General features: G+C 25.7%; 1 protein-coding gene and 1 long non-coding RNA gene across 5 annotated transcripts in view; one reads left to right on the forward strand and one right to left on the reverse strand.

Moving 5' to 3' along the window:
• Nucleotides 1-20,864, forward strand: part of LOC127281747 (dentin sialophosphoprotein-like) — a 67,827-nt gene extending 46,963 nt beyond the window's left edge. The window contains exons 8-14 of one of the 2 annotated variants that reach the window (XM_051305622.1): nt 912-995; nt 2,382-2,441; nt 17,327-17,387; nt 18,678-19,089; nt 19,182-19,508; nt 19,585-20,149; nt 20,217-20,864. In XM_051305622.1, the coding sequence (XP_051161579.1) occupies nt 912-995; nt 2,382-2,441; nt 17,327-17,387; nt 18,678-19,089; nt 19,182-19,508; nt 19,585-20,149; nt 20,217-20,624 (1,917 nt within the window). In that variant the 3' untranslated portion in view covers nt 20,625-20,864. Of the gene's footprint in view, nt 1-911; nt 996-2,381; nt 2,442-7,438; nt 7,722-15,844; nt 16,324-17,326; nt 17,388-18,677; nt 19,090-19,181; nt 19,509-19,584; nt 20,150-20,216 lie in introns of those variants that run through there. The other variant, XM_051305623.1, reaches the window with a different exon arrangement.
• LOC127281748 (uncharacterized) lies at nt 9,976-23,923 on the reverse strand. Of its 3 annotated transcripts, none has more exons than XR_007843088.1 (4): nt 23,392-23,923; nt 21,887-22,071; nt 12,833-12,924; nt 9,976-10,833 (listed from the first exon to the last, which is right to left on the reverse strand). It is a non-coding gene; the product is annotated as an uncharacterized LOC127281748 (long non-coding RNA). The 3 variants fall into 3 exon arrangements; XR_007843086.1 differs by lacking the exon at nt 23,392-23,923 and adding an exon at nt 22,618-23,190; XR_007843087.1 differs by lacking the exons at nt 21,887-22,071; nt 23,392-23,923 and adding an exon at nt 22,618-23,186.
• Nucleotides 23,924-24,031: the final 108 nt, after the last annotated feature.

Here is a 24,031-nt window from a genome sequence, read left to right on the forward strand (position 1 = left end):
AATAATTTTGATTAAAATTTTAATATTAAAATAAAAAACAAAAGTACCCGTAACGATTCAGTAACTTTCAATTAAGTCTGAATAAAACTTTTAATATTTAGTTTTCTTTTTTTGTAACACAACTGATTGCTAGACAAAAAAAAAAAAATTAATTTTTTTTTTTTGTCTACTAGGGGACTTATAAATTATTATTATTATTATTATTATTTTGTATTTCGATAATAAAACTCTCGAAAGAGTGAAAGTCAACTGTCCGTGGAAGATACTCCTTTGCTTGAAAGACAATTTATTCCTAAAGTGCAATTCCAGTTAATGTGTTCAAGTGGGCATGATTGTATATTAGTGCACTTTCACGTTTGATGTTTGTAATTCAATATAGTAAATACAAATTCATCTTACATTTCTCACGATATAAACAATATAATGTTTTTTTTTTCAGTTACTTTATAAATACAAAACTCGAAAGTTGCCTCACGATCCTTTGGGAAGTTTTATTATCATTTCAAGCAAAGATATATCTTTTATACAAAAAAAAAACATTATTGCAAATTTTTGCTTTTTTCACTTTTATTTATTTGATAATTGCAAAAATTTTTTTTTTCTTTCCTTTAATATAATTATTTCCTTTTTTTAAATTAATTAAAATATATAATTAGAATTATATAATTATATTATTATAATATATATTATTTATTATTATTATTATATTATTATAATTTTTCGGTTTTGAATTATTTTAGTTGAAAGTGAAAAATTTAATTGATTTTTTATTCTATTTAAATAGAAAATAAAAATTCAGTTCAATTTTGAGAATTGATAATATTAAGTCAATGAATGGAGACGAAATGAATGCGTATTATGTGAACCGAGTCGCGTGTTTGAAACTTGACTAAAGCACGTTTTGTTTGCAGGTGCTGGAGCAAATAAAGACAGTCATAGAGAACCGGAACCATCAAGCCTCTGCGACCTCCACGGATTCCACGAGTTCCCCTCAAGTGAGTACATATACATATATATATATTATAGAGATACAAACTTGTCTCCATCAGGTTCACGACCCCTTGTCATTAGATTTATCGTCGCACTTTCTCTCAAAATTCATTGCCCTCTTTTTTTTTTATTTTTTTTTCTTAAACAAAAGTTTATCTTTCACTCTCTCTCTCTCTCTACCATCAGCTATATAATATTCCTATAACAGGACATTCAACCTTTCTCAATCAAAATTTCAGGAAATTCAACTACTTTTAGAAAGGTCGCACTTAAAAAGATTTTAAGACTTTTTACATTCAAAAGATTTATATCTTCAATTTTTTAAAAACCGGATATTAAAATTTATTTCATATTCTGAGACTTTTTTTGTCAATTCATTTTTCAAAAAAAAAAAAAAAAACAAACAAAATCCAATTGATAAATAAAAATAAATAATAAATTAAATTAATTGATAATTAAATAGTAAAAACAGGGTGTCTAACGGTCAGGGAAGTCAGGAAATTTTGTTGGTCAGGGAAAAGTCAGGGAATTTCAAAAAATTTCATTCAAAGTCAGGTAAATTTCTACAAAAATTAAAATTTTTTGTGAATTTAAAAATTTTTTAATCAAAAAAAATTTGAATGGTTTTTATTACCATTTGTTACTACCATTAGAAATTAATTTATTGTTAAATATGTCAATAACCATATTTTTGTCCAAAAAAAGCAGAAATAAAGTTATTATAAAGTCAGGGAAAATAAAAAAATGTCAGGGAAAAGTCAGGGAATTTTTTTCTCAACCCTTGTTAGACACCCTGAAAAATAAAAAAATTGAAAATTATTAAAAAATTATAAAAGAAAAAAATGAGGAATTGATTAAAAAAAAAAATTTCAATTGGAAAAAATTTTTTTCTCGAAATAATTAAATCTGCTGAGCTTCTGTCTTCTTATTGAATGACTTATTAAATTTCTTTAGAATTGATCACGTATTTATTGCAATCAGCGTTTCCTTTCAGTCATTCACGCGTGAGAGAGAGAGATTCAAATGAAAATTATTATTTCTTTTGTCTATACACACCATTATTATTCTTTTATATGACATTCTGACTTGTTTTTCACTTTGCAAACTGACATATTCACTATCAGCCGGAAACCACTGAGGTGAGATAATGCAAAAAGCGCTTTTATTCTACATATCATATCAGTCGAAAGTTCTCTCCGCTAATGCAGTTCTCCTCTGACATTAAATCGTACACAGTCACGTTTTTTTATATAGTATAAAATTGCATTGCTTTTTCAATTCCAATATTTTAAATGGGGGTAAACGAACTTTTGTTCTATTTTATATTTTTGATAACAGTTGTATATTTTTATTAAAAAAATAATATAATAAAATTGTTTTCCTTTTTTTAGAATCGCTTTGGCAGCTACGAAATTCATGAGAAATCATCAGAGGATTCATCGCAAACAAGGGTGAGTTAATTACTGATTTTTTCATAAACAGGTTAGAGAAGAAATAAAAAATAGAAATCGTATAAAATCTCGTGCAGCAACAGGTGGCGAATAGGGAATGATACCAACCCCCGTTAGTTAATCTTCTTCTGGTTTCCTCTGCCTTTTGCCGTGAAACGTTAAAAAGTCATAAAAATACTGCAATTTTACTTCGTCTCGTGGCTTTTTTTTTTCTCTTCTTCTTTCTTCACTGGGTAATAAACTTACCGAGAAAACGGTTTTAAATGTTATTGGTCAAGGCTTGCGGAAAATTCAAAGAGATTTCTCACGTTCGTGTCCCAACAATTATATTATAAAGTTCAAAATAGTAAAGAGTTGCTAAATTGAGTTCTTAAAAATTATTTTTCATTGTTTTTTTTTTTCTTCCATAGCGAAAGTTTTATATATTTTTTTTCGAGGCAAAAAAATTAATGAAATACAAAGAAAAAAAAAGCCAAAGTAGAATAAAATAATTGTGATAAATTAATTAATTTACTGTTAGATATATATAAATTTCAATAGAACTATTTTTTATTGAGGAGCAATGTCACAAAATTGATCATTATATTTCCGATTCTTAGGTAGCAATTTATACCGTTAGAATTTATACAGCACTTCTTGAACTGCGATAATGAGCGATAAATTTTCACGACTCTCTGCTTTTAACATTGCCTTGTCGTCGACGGATAAACATGCCGGATGCACATTTACTATGTTAGAATCAGAATGAATTATTATATTCTCTTAAACAGTTGTGCGATCAAAGCTCAAAATCTTTAAAAAACAATCGTCTCTATAAATAGATTTAAAAATTAAAAGTGCAAATTTCAAGACAATTTTTTTTCATATTTATTTAATTCAACAAAAATTCTTTAAGTGATTTGGAAAATTAATTCTTAATCACATTTTTATAATTTTTATATTAAAAAAAAAATCAAATTTCTCTTTTCTCGAATAAAATATTTTTAAAAATGTCTTTCTAATTTTTGTAAGAAATTTAAATGTTGTTTTTTTTCATTTTAAACATTTATGATTGAAACAAAAATTAATGAATGAATGAAATTCTTTTTTTTATTTAAAAAAATATTTTCTATTTTTAGTTCCATTTTTGTCTCGAGCTATATAAAATTTCTTTAGAATTGTGAGAAAACGTGGGAAATCAGGGCGGATTCTTTTCTTCGAATGAGTGCTTTAGTCGCTTTTGTGATCTATAGCATAAAGTGGTATTCGTGAAAAGTAATAACCGTTACTTAGCAAAGTGCGTGATGCCGTTCACAAAGTTGCGTTTAATATTATACTTAAAGAAATTTTTGTAGAATTAAATAAATATGTATAAAAAAAATTATAGCTTAGACAAAAAAAAAGAAAAAAAAAAGCGAAAAAAAAACAAAATAGAAATATTTCAAAAAGTATTTATTAAAGCGAAAATTTAATTTTAAAATTATCACACATTTTGTTTTAAACAATTTATTTTAGCACATTGAAAAAAAATAATATTGAATCAAGAAAACTCCATTTACTTGTCCGTATTTGATACAATATTTTTTTTTCGCCATTGACATGAAAAAGTGTCTTTTTTGTGCCTGTTTTGGGCAGATAAAGTAGCACTTTTTAAGGCAGTTTGGGCCAACTGCCTAAAAAAGACTTTTTTAGGCAGCAAACTGCCGTATAAAGTCTTTTTTAGGCAGTAAACTGCCCTATAAAGTCTTTTTTAGGCAGTTGTTAATTTTTGCATAATTTTTTTTTTTGCTTTTATTTTATTTATCAATTTTTATTATTTTTTTTCTTTAAAATTGTTTCACTTTTTCATAACAATGGCGAAAAAAATAGCGTATGTGGCTCGCACGTAGTAATTTTTAGGTTCGGATGATTTCAATACTCGCTGTCTGTGCGACTTCGGTTCGACTCGGCTCGCTTTCGGCTCGACTCGACTCGCCTTCGGCTCGTCTTCATCTCACCTACAGCTCGCCTTCGTCTCACCTACGTCGCACTAACGACAGCTCGTACTGAAAATTACATCCTCACCTAAAAAGTACTACTTTACGTGCTTGCCACATAATATACTATTTTGATCCAAGAAAATTTTTACTAATAAATTTTTTTGAATGAAGAAAATTATTAGATCAAATAAGGACGAGTATATAATTTTCTTAAATCAATGATACTTTTTTTCAGTGTACATTTTGAATTTCCCTCTATTTTGAAATTCAAATTATTCTGAATTGTAGGTTTTAAATATAATTCCCTTTGTACTTTAATTCATCTTGAAATTATAACTTTCTAAGTATATATATATATATAATTAATATAAAATCATATTTAGATTTGTAGTGATATTAATTTAATTTTAATCTTTCAACTTTCTAATTAGACTGTGAAATAGTATTCTAAAATTTGAATTAAACTTTTTGAATGGCATATAAGTAATTTTTATTCTCTATACAAATTTAGAAAGTTTATTAAAAGGAAAATTCAATTGTGCGTTAAAAAAATAGTTTTGGAAAGTCTTTTTTTCAGAAAAAAAAATTTTTGAAAATATAGTAATGATAAAAAGGATTTCTAGTCGACAGGTGATTCTTTACGATAAGTAGGTAAAGTAGTTATTACACTTGAGTTTATACTTACCGAGAAAATTCTTCATTACCAACAAATGAAAAAATTACCAACAAAAATATTATTTTTTTAAAAATATTATTTTTTAAAAATAATTATTGCAATTTTTTATAATATTCATTTTTCTTTAGTTTCTTTGAAATGAAAATAATTTCACATAATTACAATTATAAACTTGTTTACATTTTCTTCTTTATCCACTCAGTAGATAATTCCTGCTTTTGTCAGACAATTCAAAGGTAATGGATAACAAAATTAATTTTAAAATGCTTTTAATAGAGAATTAATTTTATTTATTTAAATTCAATTTTTTATAACTTACATAAAAATATAAATTGCAATAATTTTTATGAAATTTATTCGCACATTTGAAATGAAAGGATTGGAAGTAACTTACGTAAAGAATTGCCAATTTATGACCGACTGTTCATCTCCTTTCGACCGAGAAAACCGCTTGAGTAACTGTAGGAAATGATAGAAAATTTAAAACTTTTTTTCTTTTTTTTTTTTTTGCTTTTGTAAATAAATTGCTCTATACCAATTTAAAAAAATTCAGTGATACTTTGTAGCCGAATTAAACGTTAATTATTATTATTATACAACTGATTGAAAATTACAGTCAATTATTATCATAACAAGTTGCAAGTTAATTCCTTTATTTTTTATTCAATCATTAATTTACTTCCTCTAATTAATTAAACTAGAAATTAAATAAAAATACATTGTAAGTGAAATTAAAATTTTTATTTTATAGAAATATAAAAAATAATTTTGAATGATTTAAAAAAAATTGTAATTTTTGCATATCGGTTCGAAAATAATAATTTTTTTTTTATAAATTGATTTTGTTAGTAAAAGGTACATTTTTCGACAATTTGGCTCGTGTTTAATGTTTCCAATAGTTTTATTGATTTAATTTCGGTTGCTCAGACACGGTTTCTCGAAAACATTGTAATTTACGAATGTCTTAGTCATGACACGAAAATAACTTTTGATATTAAAAAAAATAGGCCTTTGGGTATTAATTTTTCGAAATTTTGTAGAGAATAAATTTTGTTCTATTTAAATACCCTTTCCACTATTTTTACTTATTTAATTTTTTAGTTTTGTCTATTTATTATTATTATTAATCTAAATTTCAAGAACAGAATTAAAGTGCAAAGAATTTTAAAAGAAATCAAAAATTTAAAAAAATTCGAAATCAAGAATTTAAAAAAAAAAAATCGAATTTATTTTTCAAATACCGGGTTTTATTTATTTTCTTTTTCTCATTTATTCTCTTGTCTAAACATTCGCAGTATATATACCCTTCATTTCTTATTTCTATTTGTTTCTCATCTTTCGAGACTCTCCTCTCATCTTTGTGGCACTCCTCAAGATTTTTCTCCAACATATAACAATCATGAGTCGTCAAGACAGTCCCGTTTCTTGGTTCGAATTTTTTTTTTTTTTTTTTTTTTTCATTTTTTATGGCATATATGCTTGTGCAATAAAGCAAAATAATAAACCTCTATTTTTAGTTAAAAGGAATTTGTTACAAAAATTTAAATAAGCAAAATTTCTTTATTATAAAAAGTCGTCATAATAATTTTCTAAAAAAAAATGGGGTTTTTATTATATTTTTCGTACATTGTTATTCCGTGAAGTTGATAGAATAAATTTTTCTGAATTGGTTAAATAAAACTTTTATATGTGATGTTGTTCAGTCGGCGTGGCGAAACATGGAAGTTGATTTCCGCCATAAATACATATATACATGTGTATATATATTCGACATAAATGTCAGGTAAATGACAAACCTATATAGAAAACTGACACCGGAGAAATGTCAAATTATATGCGAATCCTCTTCATTTATAAATCGTGAAAAATATTTTGTAATTGCGAGAAAAAATTTGAACTTTATAAAAAAAATTTAAATTCCTTTTCAAATAGTAATTTTGAATTTTAATTTCATTTTGAAATAATTTATTTCGAATTAAATTTTGAGCACCGATTTAAATTATTTTTATTAATGTCGATGGATTGTGTATTTTTTTTTTTTTTGAGGAGGTAAATTCATTGAATTTGATTGGGCAGTGAATTTTTTTCCTTAAATAAAAATAATTGAAAAACTAATTGAAAATAAAGAAATCTAGTTTGTGTATTAAACAGCTGGCAGGTAGTACATAGGTATATTATATATAATATATATATAGAAAAGTATAAGACCGTTACTGCAAAGTTTCAGTCCGACCCTCGATCGTTTTTTTTACCCTCTCCTGTCCCTTCACTCATGGTCGCATTGCCTCTCCAAAGTCAACCGCCCCCACTTTACTTTACTCCATCCCCAAAGCAATGTACTCGATACGCGAAAGGACCATCGTTATCCAGTCTTTGCGCCGTGACTCTCGCGAATGCGGCAACTCCTTCCGCAATGTGTACAGTAAAAAATAAAAATTGTGAGGTTTGAACGAAAAAAAAATAAAAATGAAATTCAAAAAAAAAACCTGCCAGCTGAATACTTAATCGCTTTCTTTATTTTTTTTTTCCAAATTAATGGAAATAGATGTAAAAGAAAGAAAAAGTGTTACAAAAATAATTGTTGTGTTTTATTCATTTGTGAAATTTACAAAAATTTTGTGCTCGAAAAAGTGACGAAAAAAACAAGTGAATAATGTTTCATATATTATTTCAAAATCGAAAATATTTTCAACCAAGTGAATTTCTCTCAAAAAAAAATCGAATCGATAAGAAAATCATTTGTCTTGATAAAAAAAAATGTTTTCTCATTCTTTTTTTTCCGTAATGTTTAAATGCGCCTTAATTAACGAATTGAGCATTTGTTTTCATATCTCATATTCTCATCATTTTCGTGATCTAATTTTTCCAAGTTCGTGCTGCGTGTACTTTCGATAATGTCATTGTAATTGTTCTTGGAACGGAAGATAGAGATTCCATGCGATTATATTTCTTTCTTTTCTTTCTTTTTTTTTTCAAGCACGCACGCTTTTCTTATGCAAGATGTATAACAATAATAATTATTATTATTGAGTGAACATATTTAAATATTCCGGGCAACGCTTTCACTTGTAACATTGGAATATCAATCATTTTTTTTTTCATTCTTCTATAATATAATTATTACATGACAAAATTTTTAAGGATTCTTTGTATGTATTCTCCATAATCGCTCACGAATTTATGTAATTAAATTAAATTTGTAAATTTTTTTTTCGTAGGCAAAAATTGTTTTGCATAAAAGGTAGATGACACTACTGCATAGAGGAATACGTTCGATTATCAGACCGAATCCTATATTGGTTAGAAAACTCTCGTTGTCAGTACGAATCGAGGATGGAAATTAGCATGCTTCCTTCTCGCACTTCCTATTCGCGTCGCTGAACCTCGTATACAATTGGAGACGCACGAGCAAGAACCAAGTTTCTGCTTTTAAAAAAAAACAAAAAATAAACTTCGTTCAGAGAATAATTCATATTTCGCAAATTTCGCCTTAATTGCAAGATTGTGAAATCCTTGTATCTTTTGTTTTTTTTTTCCTTTCTTTTTCCTTAAAGTATTAAAAATAAAGAAATTAATTTTTCCCTCCGCACGTGTATGAAATCCTAACTTTTGTAAAAAAAAATCAAATTTGTATTTAAAAATTTGTCAGCAAAAAAGAAGATTGAAAAATATTTTTCGCCCTGCATCATCTATATACAATCGTGTAAATTTACGGTTCCTTATTTTAGGTCAATCCACGAAATTCTCGCTTGAATGAATTTACCACTCCTTCACCCCCTTTTGCTTCATTGGTTTGTTTCAGAGAAAGCGCGTAATTCTTATTGACGCGATTAGATTAGATAAGATCAGTGCATATAGCCGCATGTGATTAATCAGAGAAGTTTTTTCTCTTCATTAATTTGTGCAGTGTTAGAAGAAAATTGAAAAATAAATTACAATTTTCAATTATAAACAGTATACACTTAGGCAAGAGAATCTTATTGTGTATTTAAAATCAGAAATTACATAATTTATTATTAGTTTTAGTTTATAAAAATTGAGAAAATAATAAAAATAGTAATAATTTAAAGAGTAATTGGAATTATTGCATTATTTTATATTAACGATTCGTCTGTGTAATAATTTTATATTTGAAAGACTAACTTTTCATCTCGGATGCATTTGATAGTTGGCGAAAGTTCTAGTTTTAAAATATCCTATTAGGGAGTTCTTTTATAACTTTCCATTAATTGACGCACAATTAGTATCAAATTCAATGATTGTATGTGAGAAACTGAAAGTGGTCTTTATCTTAATTAAGAAAATTTTTTTTTACTATTGCCATTATTCCTATACACAAGGGACAGAAAACAAAAACAAACACTTATTGTTTAAGGAAATTAGATCACAAACAGTTAATTTATATATATGGAAAATATAAATAATAACAAATTACCGACTGTTTGTAATGTGGAAATCTACTTCAGCGTTTGATACAGCAAAAAGAAAATTGAAAAGACAAAATTACCGACATAATAAAAACTAAATTACCGACAGAAGGTAAACAAATTTTTTGAAAAATGATCCTATAAAAAATTACCGACGTAGAAATCTACCATACCGACTGATGGTAAAACAGTTTTTTTGAAAAATGATCATATAAAAAATTACCGACATAGAAATCTACCTTACCGACCGATGGTAAAAGTTTTTTGAAAAATGAAAATATAAAAAATTACCGACATAGGAATCTACCTTACCGACTGATGGTAAAACAGTTTTTTTGAAAAATGAAAATATAAAAAATTACCGACGTAGGAATCTACATTACCGACTGATGGTAAAACAGATTTTTTGAAAAATGAAAATATAAAAAATTACCGACATAGGAATCTACCTTACCGACTGATGGTAATTACCGACTGATGGTAAAACAGTTTTGGAAAAATCAAAAAAATTAAAACTGTTTTACCATCAGTCGGTAATTACCATCAGTCGGTAAGGTAGATTCCTATGTCGGTAATTTTTTATATTTTCATTTTTCAAAAAAACTGTTTTACCATCAGTCGGTAAGGTAGATTCCTACGTCGGTAATTTTTTATATTTTCATTTTTCAAAAAATCTGTTTTACCATCAGTCGGTAAGGTAGATTCCTACGTCGGTAATTTTTTATATTTTCATTTTTCAAAAAAAACTGTTTTACCATCAGTCGGTAAGGTAGATTCCTACGTCGGTAATTTTTTATATTTTCATTTTTCAAAAAACTGTTTTACCATCAGTCGGTAAGGTAGATTCCTATGCCGGTAATTTTTATATTATCATTTTTCAATTTTTACTAGAAGTCGGTAATGTTAATTTCTAAGTGTCTTTTCGGTTTTGTTTAAAAAATTGGATTACCACGTTGATAATTTTGTCTTTTCAATTTTCTTTTTATTATATCAGACGCTGAAGTATATTTTTACATTGCAAGCACTCCGTATTTGGAACTCTAAAAATTTTAACCTTTAACCATCATAAAAAGCCTATTCAACTTTTAAACCTTTCAAACCTCATGAAAACACTATTGAACATTTTAACTTTTGTACGAGTTTCAAGATAGTTTTCATTAGGGTTCAAAGTTTCAATAGGATTTTTAAGAAAGGTTTAAAGGTTTTCAATTTTATTTTAGAGTACTAGTCTTTTCAGTTTTTGTCTTTTCTATTTCCACTTTTTCAAATTTCCGATATAGGATAGGTTTTCTTGAACTCCTTGAGTTTTCGTGTTTGTTCCTCTGGTTTGTCTGAAAAAAAATAAACAATTTTTTGTATCAATTATCAGCTTAGTAATTTTTAATATAAAAAATTCTGTTTTTAAAAAAATATTTATATTTTGTATTTTTTACAAATGTTTTTTTTTTATTATAAAGAAAATTAATACCGTCTTTTATTTACGAAAAATTAAGGAACTGAATATTTATTGTTGAAAAATGTCATTGTGTAACATGGCACTGACTGTTATGTTTATCCAGTTTAAAGTGAGACGTGTACGAGGTAAGACCGTGTAAATTAAATCTCTTTTATTGCATTAACCTGTTCTTATGACGCGATTTAAGACGTGCTTAAATAGAAAAAACTTGATGTTATTTTTTTTTTTTAAATGAATAAGATAAATTATGATTTTAAACAAAAAAAATTATGATTGTCTTTTCCTAAGTATTATTCACGTAGCAAAAATAATTAATATTTTAATATTTTATCTTATTAGAATGATATAAAGTCACTACACTGAAAAAAAAAATTTATTTGATTCAAATATTTGGTTACTTGATTATTATCAAATAAATATTTACTTTAACCAAATAATTTTTGAGTCAATTAAATAGTATTTGTTTCAAATACAAAAATTATTGGTCCAAATATAATTTATTTAATTCAAATAAAAATTATTTGGTTCAAGTAAATATTTATTTGATAATAAACCGATTATTTGAATTAAATAAATTTTTTTCTCATTGTATAAAATTATAATTAGTTATTAATTAAAATTAGTTAAAAATTTTACTAAATTTGTTTATAGAATTAATTTTATCAAATAGGTTGTTGATAAAAAAAGTTCACGTTCTACTCTCGAGCTGTATATATTTTCTCTCATTTTCTGTGACAATGCGACGGAAATGCGAGCATAGTTCTCGTTGTATTCGCAACGTGCCACATTTTTATTTTAACATCCTCTTCTTCATGTAAAACTATTAAATTATTTTTACATACATTGTGAATTTTCCTACGAAAGATATAATATCAATTTCTGATAATTTTCTAAAAAAAATCAAAACAAATTTTTTGAATAAAAAAAAATAATTTCTCCAACATTGTATTATGTGAAAAATATATTTCATCTCACATTACAAGATGATGATTCACTTGTCAAAAAAGGAGTTGAGAAAATTCAACCCACGAATTTTGAAATCACACCTCGTGCAAAAAAAAAAAAATCCTTGCATAATGTTTTATTAATTAGGAAAGAGTTGTATGAGTGGGCACATTAAAGAGTGTCAAATTCATAATTTACATTTCTTCTCAGTTCACCAAATAAATTTTGTATAGAAAATAATACAAATTATTATTAATCTTTTGCATTTTTTTTTTTTTTTAAAAAGTAAAATATTTTTTTTTACCTTGTGATTTATTGAAAAATCGTGTACAAGAAAATGTGAATGATTCAAACAAAATGCATTTTATCGTTGACGAGTGGTATTCGGATTTAAAGGATTGTTATAGCTCGTTACCTTATCATTTACGTCAATAAATTCCAAACTAGTGAAGGAAACTTAAAATTTTCATTTTCAAACACATGTAAATTTTAATTTGCAATAAAAATTTATTTGTTTTAAAAGGAAAATACTATTACGATAAAAATTATTGTAATCAAAAATAGATTCAAAATTTGAATAAGAGTAATTATTTTAATTTTTTAGTAAAATGTTAGTATTTGATTTTTTTTTTTACTAAAGTATTAGTAAAAAATTACTATTAATTTTACAAAATTTTTTTTTTCTTTTATGTAATTTAGAAAGTAATTTTTTTCTATACGTTAAAATTTAGATATTAAAAATAAAAGTTAATTGAAAATTTAAAAAAAAAGGAAAATTGGTATAAATAATAAATGGAAATTAAAAATAAAAAACAAATGATAATTATCGATTAGGAGAAGAATTATTTTGATTATAGAATATAAAATAATGAGCTTTAATGGGCCCTCTCAATTGGATGTAATTTAAAAATAAAAAAAAATGTACTCACTTTTTAAAAGACGGAAATTTCTCTCCGGGGAATTAATCTTTTATTTCAGGCACACCTTCCATTTTTTTTCTTCATATAATCTTGTATGTTTCCTGAAAACAATTAAAAGCACTTTTAGAAATATGAAAATATTTTCAAAAAAAAATGGTACAAATAAAAAAGTTTCAAAAAAATCAGTACAATTTTAATTAGAAATGTTGATAATTTATTTTTCTATTCTCAAACAACTTTCCAACAATTTTTTAATATATCTATACACTGACGTTTATGTGAAATTTACACGTAATTGTAATTTACACATATTTGTGTATAGATATTTAAAAGTATCTATCATATGAATATATAGAGCCGAGGTCATCCCCTTCTATCCTAGCTATAAGGTTTCATAAAATATTTATTCTCTTTTCAATATGGAATTAAATTAAATCAAATTCCATATTAAATGAGATACATAATTAAGTTCGTAATTTTTTTTTTTTTAATTATATCGACGAAGAAAGTAATTTGTATCAATAAATTGAAATAAAAATAAAATTCTTTTTCTTTTTTTTATCACATATTTCTGTACCAATCCAATACTTTCACCCGCTATAATCTCATTAATAAATTTTTTTTCCATTATGCAATTTATTGAAAATTTGTTCCTCATTTATATATTTTATATATATAGTACACAAAGATTTCCTTGAAATTCTCGTAATAGGTAATTGTTTAATTACTCTCGACAAAAAGTTTCTACTTGATTTAAATAAACCATTTCTTTTTACGATTGAACATGATTCGCGAAATGAAAATGTATTTTAATTTAATTAATTTTTATGTTAATTATATTTTTACTTTTTTAATTATTTTTTTTTTTTAATTTTGTTTTTTTATGTAAATTTTAAAAAATGCCGCAGTTTCCCACGATAAATGGAATCAATTGCAATTCATCCGATTAGTAATAATGTGTTTTAAGCCTGAGGGTAAAAAATTTTTATGGTCAAGATTATTACACAATGAAAAAAAAAAAAAAAAAAAGTAACGCCTAAAGGACTTTTCTCTGAAGAAAGATTGTGACTTTACAAAGAAACGTAACGATTGAAAGATAATTTCAATTTTGCTCGAATGGCCATAAATATTCGACTCGAATTCACAAATTGGAAATTTTTTTCAAAGAAGAAGTAAATTTTTTTTCTACTTCTAATAGTTATATTTATCTCAACCTCTTCTTTTTTTTTTTAAAAAAAAACCGATTACTTCGTCTAAGGTTAGTAGGTTGATATTTTCATAAAATATATATTTATTTTCCTCCCTTTCCTTTCTCTTCAACAAAAAGTCTTTTTGCAAAGGCCAGAGAGTGACAAATTATATTGTATTCCGCAATTTCCGGTTAAAGTACCTACACCTATCCGGTTAGAGAATTTATATACAGTTTTATATCCAACAGAATTTTTATTGGACGAACAGGTGATACCAAACAGGTGTGAAATGGCAGAAGTAACGAATTTTTTTTTTTATCTGCTAAAAATTATTTAATTTTTTTTTATCTGCTAAAAATTATTTAATTTTTTTTTCTGCTAAACATTATTTAAATTTTTTTTTTATCTGCTAAAAATTATTTAATTTTTTTTATCTGCTAAACATTATTTAATTTTTTTTTCTGCTAAACATTATTAAAATTTTTTTTCAATTTAAATCAAAATTAAATTCAAAAATTAATTGATTATAAAATCATCAATTATACGAAATTATATTTTCCATACAAAAATTGCTATGACAAATTATGTTCTAATTTTTTGAATTTGGAATCGAAATCAAATTAAATTCAAAATCGAATCATATCAATTATAAAAAATTATATTTTTCAAAAAAAAAAAAATTGTTTTGACATGTTCTCGAGTACAATAAATTAAATTGTGATACTGTAAGTGAAAATGGTAAAAGGAAATCGGTTGTGGTTTATCAGAATCAGAATCATTGTGGGCGATTGTAGCGCGAGCGTAGGTTTTTGAACCACGACCTCTTGAGAGGATCGATCCATCCATTCACTTTGTGCACAATGACTTGTCCCATTCAAAAAAAATTTTCAGATTTTGCAATTTTACCCATACTATAGTGAAATTTATTGATTTTTATTGATTTTTATTTATTTTTTCTATTTTTCTATTTTTCTATTTTTATTTTTTCTATTTTTCTATTTTTATTTTTTTATTTTTTCTATTTTTTCTATTTTTTCTATTTTTTCTATTTTTTTCTTTTTTTATTTTTTTTATTTTTCTATTTTTATTTTTTTATTTTTTCTATTTTTTTATTTTTTCTATTTTTTTATTTTTTCTATTATTATTTTTTCTACTTTTATTTTTTGTAATTTTGCCAAATGGAATTATTTTTCCAAATCGTTACTTTTGCCTTTTTCCTCGTTTTAGGGGAAAAAATAAAAAAAAAAAATTTTTTCCAAGATTGAAATTGCATATTTTTCTTTGCATTTTACGACTAAAAAAAAATCTAATAGAACAATGTGTATAAATAGCTAAATACAGAAATCTAATACTTTCCATTGTTTGTCTGTCACGAAGAATAAAAAGATCATCTGTCAACTTACAACTCCATATCTTCATCTGTTATTGTTTTCTCTTGTATTATTACTCAACTTCTATTGTGACAAAATTCTTTTGTTTCCCTTTTTTTTTCTTTTTTGACCAATAAAAACCAAATTTCCAATTTTTTTGAATAATCTGGACCATTAATTAGTAAATTATTTTCATTTCATGATTTTGTAATTAATAAATAATTAACGCAAAAAAAAAAAAAAAAAAAAAAAATAGAAAGTTATGGGACATGAGTTCTCTTGCATGCGTTCCGCATTTATCTTTACAATCTGAAACAATTTCCGTTTCCTCGGATTTTCAAAGACAAAACAATTTCTACTTTCATCTGATTTTTTTTAAATGTGGAAATAATTTTTTTCAAACTTTCCATATTTTTTTGTAAAAGAATTTATTTCGAAAAAAAAAATTTGGATCATTCAAGGTATAAGGTCAAAACGTGGGAAGCGAATGAGGATTCAGGTGGCAAAATGAGGGCAAAAATGCTCGAGTGAGAAATTCTATGAGAAAACGATTTAATATACAGTGCCTTTGGCAGACCTGTTTTGTTTGGCTAATTGAGATCGAGTAGAAGAAAAAAAAATCGACCTAATAAAAAAAAAAAAAAAAAAAAAACCAATAATGGTGGTGTCACATCGCGAGAGCAATATATCGACTAATATTCGGGCCATAATTGAACAATTAAATCTCAATCCTGTCGAGAGACGACGACTTATTAATCGAAATGAAGAAAATCGCAAAAGTTCACCGCCAAAGATTTCAATTGGTGTCTATGGCAGCAAGGAACCCGCCTACGAGATCTATAGTGAAGTGAAGAAGAACGGTATCGAGATTCAAACTAGGTCGAGAGCTGAGAACAGGCAACGTCTTCCTACGATAAGTCGTAGGAAAAGTGATTGTGAGGTACGAGTTCAAAATACGAGAAAAAAAAATAGAAAGAATTTTACTATTTGTTTTTTTTTTTTTAACTATTTTTGTACCAAGAATTATTTTTTTTTTTAAATATTTTTAAAAAATTCAAATTGATAAATGTGGGGGAAGGAAAAATAAATTATTTGTTTTTTGGAAAAAAAAAAAATGTTGGCACCTGCAACCGGTTTTATCGATGGTAAGCGGTTGCACTTGGCAAACTTGACAGAGAGCCATACCGTTAGAATTAACGTACAACGTTCGCGATATTTCCTGGGACAATATCATATACTTCAAATGCGATGACAGGAAAAGCAGATAGCATCGAGAGATGAGAACAGCAAATAGGGAACCTATTCACGAGTGTCATCGATAATTTCTCTATATAACCACCGGCGGCTAGTTTATAATCTTTTGCTATTTATGATTTCCATTCCAAAATCATTAGAATGTCTCGTTATCTTACAATTAATTACCAACGTTACGAGTACAGTTACTAAAAAAAAAAAAATTTTTTTTGCCCCCTCAATAGATTTATGAAACAGAAAATACATTTCGCTTTTTTATTGAAAAGTTCAAATTGCCTATAATTAAATATCAATAAATTAAATTACATTAATTAATTAAGGCAAAAAATCCCGATTTAAATAAAAATAATTATTTACAAATTGTCTAATTTCATTTTTTTTAATTTTCATTTTTTTTAATTTTCTTTATTTTTCGGAATTTTATTCTCCCGTATAGAAATCATTTAATTAGATGCAAAAAGGATATGACAGTGATTTCCTGTTTTTAAAAGAAATTAGTCTGTTTCACTTTATATCAAAATGATTGTAAAAATTGATTAGAATATTTTTTTTTAATAACGAATATAAAAGTCTACGAGGCAGAGGAAACTGTAAATAATTTTTCCGTTTTGTGAAAAATATATTGTTTTAATTAACAATATTGTTACTCTGTAATTTTTTTTTTTAAATTAATTTCTCTCTTTTTCCAGGTAACAAGAACGATAAAAGATTCCAGTGAACGAATTGCCTCAACGCAAAAGGAGGATTTACGTAAGTGAAAATTAATTCACTTATTAATTATTTATTTAATTAACTTATTTAATTCAATTCCCTTTTATATTAAATTTCGTAATAATAATATATTAATATTACGAAATAAAGATAACATCACGTAGTTTATGAAATTTACCCTTAAACTGATTAAAAAGAGAGAGAAAGAGAGAAAAAAATGTAAAATATTAATTATTTTTTATAATAAATATAAATAAATAGAAAATAAAATACATAAATAATAAACGATATTTAATTGTCCATATCAACTTAATTATAGTAATAAATTAAATAAGTAAATTAAATAAATTAATTAAATTAATTTATTAGATTTTTTTTAAACGTAAAAATGCAGCCAAATGTATTTTTCTTAATTTCATTTATATCTATTTTTATAAATTTTATAAAATACTGAAAGGACATGACCTATTAGTTAATAAATAAATTAATTAAATTACTTAATTAAATTAATTATCAGGCCTCGGAACAATTTTATGGCGCAAAAAAAGTCGTTTAGTCGATTTAAATTCCCAAAAAAATTATTAGATATTAAATTGGTTTGATTAATTCCTCAATAAGAATATATCATCAAAAAAATTTATTTCGAATAAGTATTCAAGAACTAAGACTCAAATTTTAATAAAATTAGAAACAAAAATTGAATTTCTAAATCTTTTTTGTAATTTTTATTTACAATTCAGATTTTTGAAAATAATTAAACTTGAAGTAATTTTTTATTGAATTTTTTTTGCAAATTTTATTTTCTGACTTTTTATTAAGTTTCAATCAATTATTGATTATCATAATATTTTTAATTGAAAAATAGTTGGAGATAATTAAATTTACAAAGAATTTTAGTCAAAATTTGTTAAATAATTGAAAAAAACGAAGCTGAAGTACGCAACGTTTATATAAACGATTTTTAAAGAAATAATTTTTTAAAGAAATAATTTTTTAAAATGAAAAATTCTATAATTTTTTGTCTAAAAAATATTTCTTGTAGTTTTTATTAATCAACAAATTATAAAAAAATAATTTTTAGGCAAAAAATTATAGAATTTTTTATTTTAAAAAATTATTTCTTTAAAAATCGTTTATATAAACGTTGCGTACTTCAGCTTCGTTGAAAAAAAGGAAATTAAGAAAATATGCTTTTTATACGAAAAGAAAATTTTTTTTGTTTAAAATTTTTTTTAAAAGTTGGAAAAAGTCAAAAAAAAAAAAAAGTATAATCCGAGGCCTGTAAATTTATTAAATAAATAAAATAATTAATTTATGAATTTTCTACAGCACAACTGGAGACTGCGAGTTTAAATCACACTGCGGCCCATCATAGGATATCTGTTCGACCAAAGAACAGAAGACCACCGAAAAGAAATCCAATTCAAAATGGCCTTACCTCAACAAATATTCCACCGACCATAAATGAGAGTTCAGATACTCTAGACAGTCTTGAGCTCATCAGTAGCAGTAATGCAAGTTCACCAATTGAATCGAAAAATGTATCTATATTGAGGAAATCATCGAGTAGACTCTCGAGGAATTCTGATATCTTCGAAGAATTAGAAGCCAAACTACCGAGAAAACCAAGTAGTGTCGTATCACTTTCGCCTGATAGTTTAGATTCCACACCTTCTCGAACTTTTAACGATACCATCGACAGTGAGGATCATTCCCCGGAAAATCGATCCATCACGAGAAGGTAACAAAAAAAAAAAATAATTTCTTTTTTGTAAATATCGAAAAAAATTATTTTTGAAGGAAAAAAATTAATTTTTTATTTTCCATTCACAGACCTTCTAATCGAACTTCGAAGGGAGCGGAAGTTTTGGAGAAGATGGAAATTAAATTACCACGTCGAAGGTCATCATCTAATCGACTTTCAAAGTCGCCTGACAGTCTGGAAAGTTCATTACCTTGGTTCTCGAAATCAACGGAAGGTTTCGATAAACTCATCGAGAATGAAGAGACAAAACCGTCGACGAGAAGATTCCTAAATCCTATTTCAAAGAGTATTGATCGAGTCTCTAAATCCTCGGACAGTTTAGAGGTCATTGACACTTTAACCAGTGACGATTCCATTGAACGACGACGCAGTAGTTTCGATTTCAGACCACGCAGGTAAATTCTACAAAATGCTAATAAAAATACTAATTATTATTATCAAAAAATATACATCGAAAATTTATTTTTCAAGATCCACGACCAAAGTGATGTCCAAGTCAACAGAGAATTTTGATGCTCTCGGTCATCATCAAAAATTAGAGGAAATTGTACCACTGCAAAAAAGATGCAGCGCATCAGATATAAATCTTTCCAGAAGAACGCGTACTAAACTATTTTCAGAATCTTCAGATAGTTTCGAGAGATTGGACGCTGTGGAAAAATCAACGGACATTGATGTGGAATTTAAAAAGAACTTTTGGCGTTCGTCCGAGAGTTCCGATAATCCGGAACTTGACGAGAGACCCGATAGTCGACGAGTAAGAAGGCCACCTAAAAGAATTCCAAGTAAAAATGATTCACCATCATCGCCAATAATTACACAATGCGATGAGAGACGACCAACACCTATTCCTAAACCAAGACTTCAAAAGTCATCGGAAAGTTCGGAACTTGGAAGCACTGATACTCTTGGCTCTGATCGAAGAAATAAATCATCAGACAGTACAGAAACACTCGATAGTCTTGAAAAGGATCTTGAACAAGATAGAAGAGATGATGAAGTCATGGATAATATCATTGATAGGGGCGATAAATCCGTATGTTAATTTCCTAATTATATTTTTTTAATTTTTAAAAGATACTAAAAAAACAATTTTATTTCAGGAATTTTTCGACAGTACATCAACGGAAGAATCAGCAAACGCCGATGGCAATGACGAAAATAAGTCTGTGATTTCTAATAATGATAAATCATATTGGAGACAATCATCTGAATCGAAGGAAAATCTCGATATTCATCAATTGTTGGCCATTACAATTGTGACACAAATGGCAAGTGATAATGGCAACAATCAACGTGGCACTAATGTATTTTTGAAAAAAAATCAAAGTTCACCACCAACATCACCCCTAGCCAAACCTGAAGATAATAAAATGCTCTTTAATAATTTACTTTCAAATAAAAATGACGAGGATTTACAAAATATGCTTAATGGAAACATATCCGAGGTATCGACCGATACCAAAAGCTTTAAGGAGAAATTGATTATGTTCGAAAGACTTGGCAAATAAATTTCTCGAAACCCTTTTTTTTCGAAAAAAAAGAAAAATTTAAAGTGATAAAATTATTTTTGGAATAAATTTCCGCTAAAATTATTTCGAGAGAAAGAAAATCAAAATTGAGATATATATATATATATTTGTGCAGAGCACAATTGTTTCTTGTTATAAACATTTTTTAAAATTATTTCTGCAATTTCAATTGCAGAATACAATATTTATATAATTTATTAATTTCAAAAATCTTTTTTTACAAAATAGTTGCTTCAATTAATGCATTTAGAGAATTGATATTTAAATTTATTTTATATTGTCAAAAAAAAAAACAAAAGATTTATCTGGAAATGAGAAAAAAAAAATTGTAACTGTGGCTTTATTATTGTACTGTGTATTGATAAATTAATGAAAGAAAGTGAGTGAATTTACAAAAATATTCATGACAGTAAATATTAAAATGACTTATGCTTGTCATAGAATTTAGAAGATGATTACAACAGATGTTATTGTTGTACAGTAGCATATATAAATATCATAATTGTAAATAAAAAATAATGCCCAAAAGTCAATTAAAGATTTTTTTTTTTTCTATCAACATTTTTAATTCCTCCGAGGGGCTGTTCACTGAAAATCCAATTGAACAATATTTGAGAATTCATTAAAGATTTTTAAGGATTGCTAGTCATTTTTGTAATTCCTATTTTGAAATTAAGGGAAATAGTGCTTTCATTTTATTTGAAGTAATTACTTGCAAGAGTAAGATTGCAAGAAAAATAGATTAATTGTATAATTCGCCGCCGAATTCGCTCGTATGTCTCCGTAACCATTCGTGACTCGCAACAATTCTTACTGCATGATTTAGAATTTTACTGGAATCGACGAGATTCGTTTGGATTCGCATAGTATTCGACAAATTCGAACGTCCTTTTCAATAATCGTCGGTAATCTCTAATTAAAATACAATATAGTCAGAATCAAGAAATTTACATTTTCTTATGTTAATTGATGAATATTCGGAAGATACCTAATATATTCTCTACCTTACAAATCGGGTATTCGAGAGTGAACAGCCCCTCGAATTCCTCCAAATCCAGTTTTATTTTACCATATTCGAAATAAATTATAGTAAAATTTATCATACTTTGATTGATAAATTTTTCTAAACATAAAAAATAATTTCGTAAACTAAGATTTTATTTACATATTTGTAAAAAAAAATTAATGAAATATTTTTTAAAATAGAAAAACAAAATTGTTTATTAAAATATATCACTAACCTTAGCTTCCATTCGCTGTTGTCACTTATTTTGAAACAGATCTTCTGAATACTCGCGATTTAAAGTTTTGAACGCTCAATAATTTACATTTAAATTAAAAAATAAAACACTAAAAAAAAACTTTTTATAAAATATTTTCGTTCGCGATTTAAAAAATTCGAGCACTCCCGGAATTAATAACTTTTCTGAAATAAATAAATTTGTTAAAATTACAAAATTTATATTTTAACTTTGACTAAACTTAAACAGGTCAAGACAGGAACTCAATTAATTAAATTACCTTTGGGATTTTTCAACAATATTGCTATGACCTTTTGTACTTAAGTGTAAACAAATTACACGGGATTGAGGTATGCAGATAAATCCCAAAGTTATAAAACTTTATGAATATTCGAAAATTTTTGTAAAAAAAAATTAATTTAACATTTAAACAGGTCGAGACAGGAGTTTAAATTAATTAAATTATCTTTGGAATTTTCATATTGTTATAACCTCTTGTACCTCGATGTAAACAAATAGCTTGGGGTGCAGGTATACAGATAATAAAATCCCAAAGTTGAAATACTTAAAATTTTAAAGGATAATTTCGTGAAAGTTAAATTTATAAATTCAATTTGTAAAAATTTATAAATTTAATTTATAAATTATATATTATAAATATTCTATATTAATATAAATTTACAAATTTTTAAATAGAAAAAAATTATTACTTATAAAAATATATCACTAACCTTAGCTTCCATTCGCTGTTGTCACTTATTTTGAAACAGATCTTCTGAATACTCGCGATTTAAAGTTTTGAACGCTCAATAATTTACATTTAAATTAAGAAATAAAACACTTAAAAAAAAACTTTTTATAAAATATTTTCGTTCGCGATTTAAAAAATTCGAGCACTCCCGGAATAACTTTTCTGAAATAAATAAATTTGCTGTTATATTAATATTACAAAATTTATACTTTCACGTTGACTAAATCTAAACAGGTCAAGACAGGAATCTCAATTAATTAAATTACCTTTGGGATTTTTCAACAATATTCCTATGACCCTTTGTACTTAAGTGTAAACATATACAGATAAATCCCAAAATAATAAAACTTTATGAAAATTTCGTCAAAATTAAAGTTGTACATAAATTTTTGTAAAAAAAAAAAATTAATTTAACATTTAAACAGGTCGAGACAGGAGTTTAAATTAATTAAATTATCTTTGGAAATTTCATATTGTTATAACCCCTTGTACCTCGATGTAAACAAATAGCTTGGGGTGCAGGTATACAGATAATAAAATCCCAAAGTTGTAATACTTAAAATTTTAAAGGATTATTTCGTGAAAATTCAATTTATAAATTCAATGTGTAAAAATTTATAAATTCAATTTGTAAAAATTTATAAATTCAATTTATAAATTATATATTATAATATTATAAATATTATACATTATTATAAATTTAAAAATTTTTAAATAGAAAAAAATTATTATTTATAAAAAATATATCACTAACCTTAGCTTCCAATCTCTGTGTCACTCATTTTGGAGCAATTAAATCTTCTGGAAACACTCGCGTTTAAAAAAATATTGAACGCTGAAAAAATTACATTTAAATTACGAAATAAAAAAAAATGTTCAAAAAGCTATTGCGATTTTAATAATTTTAAACACTTCCGAAACAAAAAGTAAATTAAAATGACAAAAAAAAGTTTAACTTTCTATAACATTTTCGTTCGCGATTTGTAAAATTCCGACTACTCCCGGAGCTAATAATTTTTCCTAAATAAATAAATTTGCTGTTGAAATTACAAAGTTCTCTAACATTGAGCACGTCTAAACAGGTCGAGACTTGAATTTCAATTAATTAAATTATCTTTGGGATTTTCTTCTATTGTTATATCCCTTTATACCTCAATATAAACAAACAGCTCGAGGTGAAGGTATACAAGTAATAAAATCCCAAAACAATAAAATTTTAAAAGATAATTTTCTGAGAATTCAAATCGTATTGAAACTTTTGTAAAAAAAAAATTAATGCTACATTTTATAAATTAAATATAAAAAAATTATTATTATATATCACTCACCTTAACTTCTAATTGACGTCACATATTTTGGAACGATAAGTTCTTCTGGAAAATTCTCTGAAATTA

This window comes from Leptopilina boulardi, unplaced genomic scaffold, assembly GCF_019393585.1.
Source record: "Leptopilina boulardi isolate dan_hultmark-lab unplaced genomic scaffold, ZJU_Lbou_2.1 LbouV2_278, whole genome shotgun sequence".
NCBI lineage: Eukaryota > Metazoa > Arthropoda > Insecta > Hymenoptera > Figitidae > Leptopilina > Leptopilina boulardi.